The sequence below is a fragment of the Ceratotherium simum genome, chromosome 29, assembly GCF_057802395.1.
Source record: "Ceratotherium simum simum isolate JZ-2026a chromosome 29, ASM5780239v1, whole genome shotgun sequence".
NCBI classification, from domain to species: Eukaryota; Metazoa; Chordata; class Mammalia; order Perissodactyla; family Rhinocerotidae; genus Ceratotherium; species Ceratotherium simum.
Genome location: NC_141928.1, coordinates 13,951,598 through 13,954,111, shown reverse-complemented (window position 1 = coordinate 13,954,111; position 2,514 = coordinate 13,951,598). Strand labels below are relative to the sequence as shown.

At 42.2% G+C, this 2,514-nt stretch overlaps 1 protein-coding gene across 1 annotated transcript; it reads left to right on the top strand.

The window, feature by feature from the left end:
* Positions 1-1,581: 1,581 nt before the first annotated feature.
* LOC101393613 (olfactory receptor 1J4-like) lies at positions 1,582-2,514 on the top strand. The gene has a single exon (XM_014781943.2). It carries the CDS (start codon positions 1,582-1,584, stop codon positions 2,512-2,514), a length of 933 nt encoding a protein of 310 aa, XP_014637429.2.

Here is a 2,514-nt window from a genome sequence, read left to right as displayed (position 1 = left end):
AATCAGCTGTGAGTGTGTGTGTGTGTGTGTGTGTGTGTGTGTGTTTGTGTGTGTGTGTGATTTTTATGTGTGTTTGGGGCTTCTGATTTTCCCCCGTGACTCAAATATTTCCTTTAGCACCTTCCTCTTGAGCACCATTGACTAACATAACCTAAGCTCCAAGCAACTCCCTGTTTCTGAAATGGATCTGCTATGATTTTAATATGCCTAAGTACGACTGAGTCACTCAGAGTGTTTCAACCCTTCACTTATTGTTCCAGGCAAAGACAAATTACCATCATCCTGTGTGAATTTAGACTGCAGAACCCTAGCACACGTTGGCAAGACCTTGGGAAAATCACTTAGCTCCACGGCCTCAGTTGTCAATCTATAAAATGGAAGGAATTACACTTACTTCATGAAACATACAGGCCCTCAATGAGTATTTGTTTGAATAAACGGTAATGAATGTGAGAATCTTTTGTCAATTGGAAAATAGATCAATATAAACGAAGGGAACTCTCTAAGCTGGAAACCAAGATAAGTTTGAACTACTTTGGCTACTTTGTAGCCCTAAACAACACTGGCTGTCTGGATCTGCTAACTAATGGTGGAGGAAGTTTCCCCATGGAGTGGCTAAGAGAATGGGCTCTGATTACACAGACATATTACAGAGAACTGCATGAAGTCATCAATGTTTATTATTTTCAACCTACAGAAAATGGTAATGTATATAGTTTACGTATATATGTGTAATTTATATCATTTATGTTTCTGTTTCCTAAGAGCTAATTGATGAAAGAACATCCATTGTTAGTGCAGCTGGAAAATTTTTTTGTAAATCTGAGAACGTAAGGCTGATGTGTGGATTTAATTAGGGAACATAGATAAAGTCCTTAGGCTAGTACCCAAATGTTCACCAAAATGTTCACCACTCTTATGAAAGATAATTTGTGGATTATTCTCGTTTGGGAGCTATTCTGGCATTGGGAAGATTTTTTAAATGACCACCCACTTCTAGAATGACTGTGAGTTACAGCTGTAGGTCACTGAGACCGAGCCAGTTTCACTGGAGGAATGTGACAATGCTCCAGCCACACTGCCTCAGCAATGGGGTCTCATATGACTTTATATCAGAAGCAAGTGATACCAGTTCACTGAGGCTTATCTACTATTTCTGCCACAATGAATTATTACAATTTGGCTCTGTCTTGGTGTAATGAATTATCCCTCTATGCTCATCAATACCTACATTCACATAGGGCAGAAGACTTGCCTTTATGTTCACTGCTGCATTCTCAGTCCTCAGTAGAGGTCCATATTCAAATTCAATGTTCAATAAATAATGGTTGAATAAAACAATGAACACTCTTGCTTCTGTGCAATGAGGACTTGGCTGCTTTTGGGTGTGATGTTTTCCTGGAGCCAGACTGGGAGAGAGTGGAGATGTATGCATCCACAGGCGTGAAACATTAAAGAGTGTATTTAAAAATTCACTCTTTTCTCAGAGAATTAAAGCATGAGATACAATGGTCCTGATCATCATTTCTAGGTGCCTGAGATTCCCAAACCTTCTACATCTTCAGTATATAGAAAAGCAGTATGAGGCCTGAGAATCAGAGCAGCATGTCAGAGTTCATCCTTCTGGGGCTGTCCATCCAACAGGAGCAGCAGGGCATATTCTTCGCCCTGTTCCTGGTCATGTACCTGACCATGATGCTGGGGAACCTGCTCATCATCCTGCTCATCAGGCTGGATTCTCACCTCCACACCCCCATGTACTTCTTCCTCAGCCACTTGGCCTTCTCTGACATTTCCCTTTCATCTGTCACGATTCCAAAGATGCTCGTGAGCATGCAGACTCAGCAACAATCTATCCTCTATGTGCAGTGCATTTCTCAGATGTGTTTTTTCTTAGTTTTTGGTTGTCTAGACAATTTCCTTCTTGCAGTGATGGCATATGACAGGTATGTAGCCATCTGTCAGCCACTCCACTACACAACTGTTATGAGGCAGGAGCTGTGTGTCTCATTAGTAGCTGGGTCTTGGTTCCTCAGTTGTGCACATGCCCTGTTGCACACCCTCCTCTTGGTCCAACTGTCCTTCTGTGCTGACAATACCATCCCCCACTTCTACTGTGACCTCACTGTACTCCTGAAGATGAGCTGCTCAGACATCTCCCTCAATGAGCTGGTCATCTTCACTGAGGGAGGAATGCTATTATTCTTGCCATTGAGTAGCATCTTGGTGTCATATATCTGGATTGTGGCCACTGTCCTGAGGGTCCCCTCCACCAAGAGATTCTTTAAAGCCTTTTCTACCTGTGGCTCCCATCTCTTTGTGGTATTTTTATACTATGGGACAGTTGCAGGTGTTTACTTTTTCTCCTCATCAGGGGGCCCCAATGAGAAAGACATAATTGCTTCGGCTATGTATACAGCAGTTACCCCCATGCTGAACCCCTTCATCTATAGCCTGAGGAACAGAGATATAAAACAGGCCCTAAAAATATTCGTTGATAGGCTAACTTCTTGA

What these genes read in the sequence shown, in the direction of transcription:
- LOC101393613 (XM_014781943.2), top strand. Translation starts at nt 1,582, where the DNA reads ATGAGGCCTGAGAATCAGAGCAGCATGTCAGAGTTCATCCTTCTGGGG.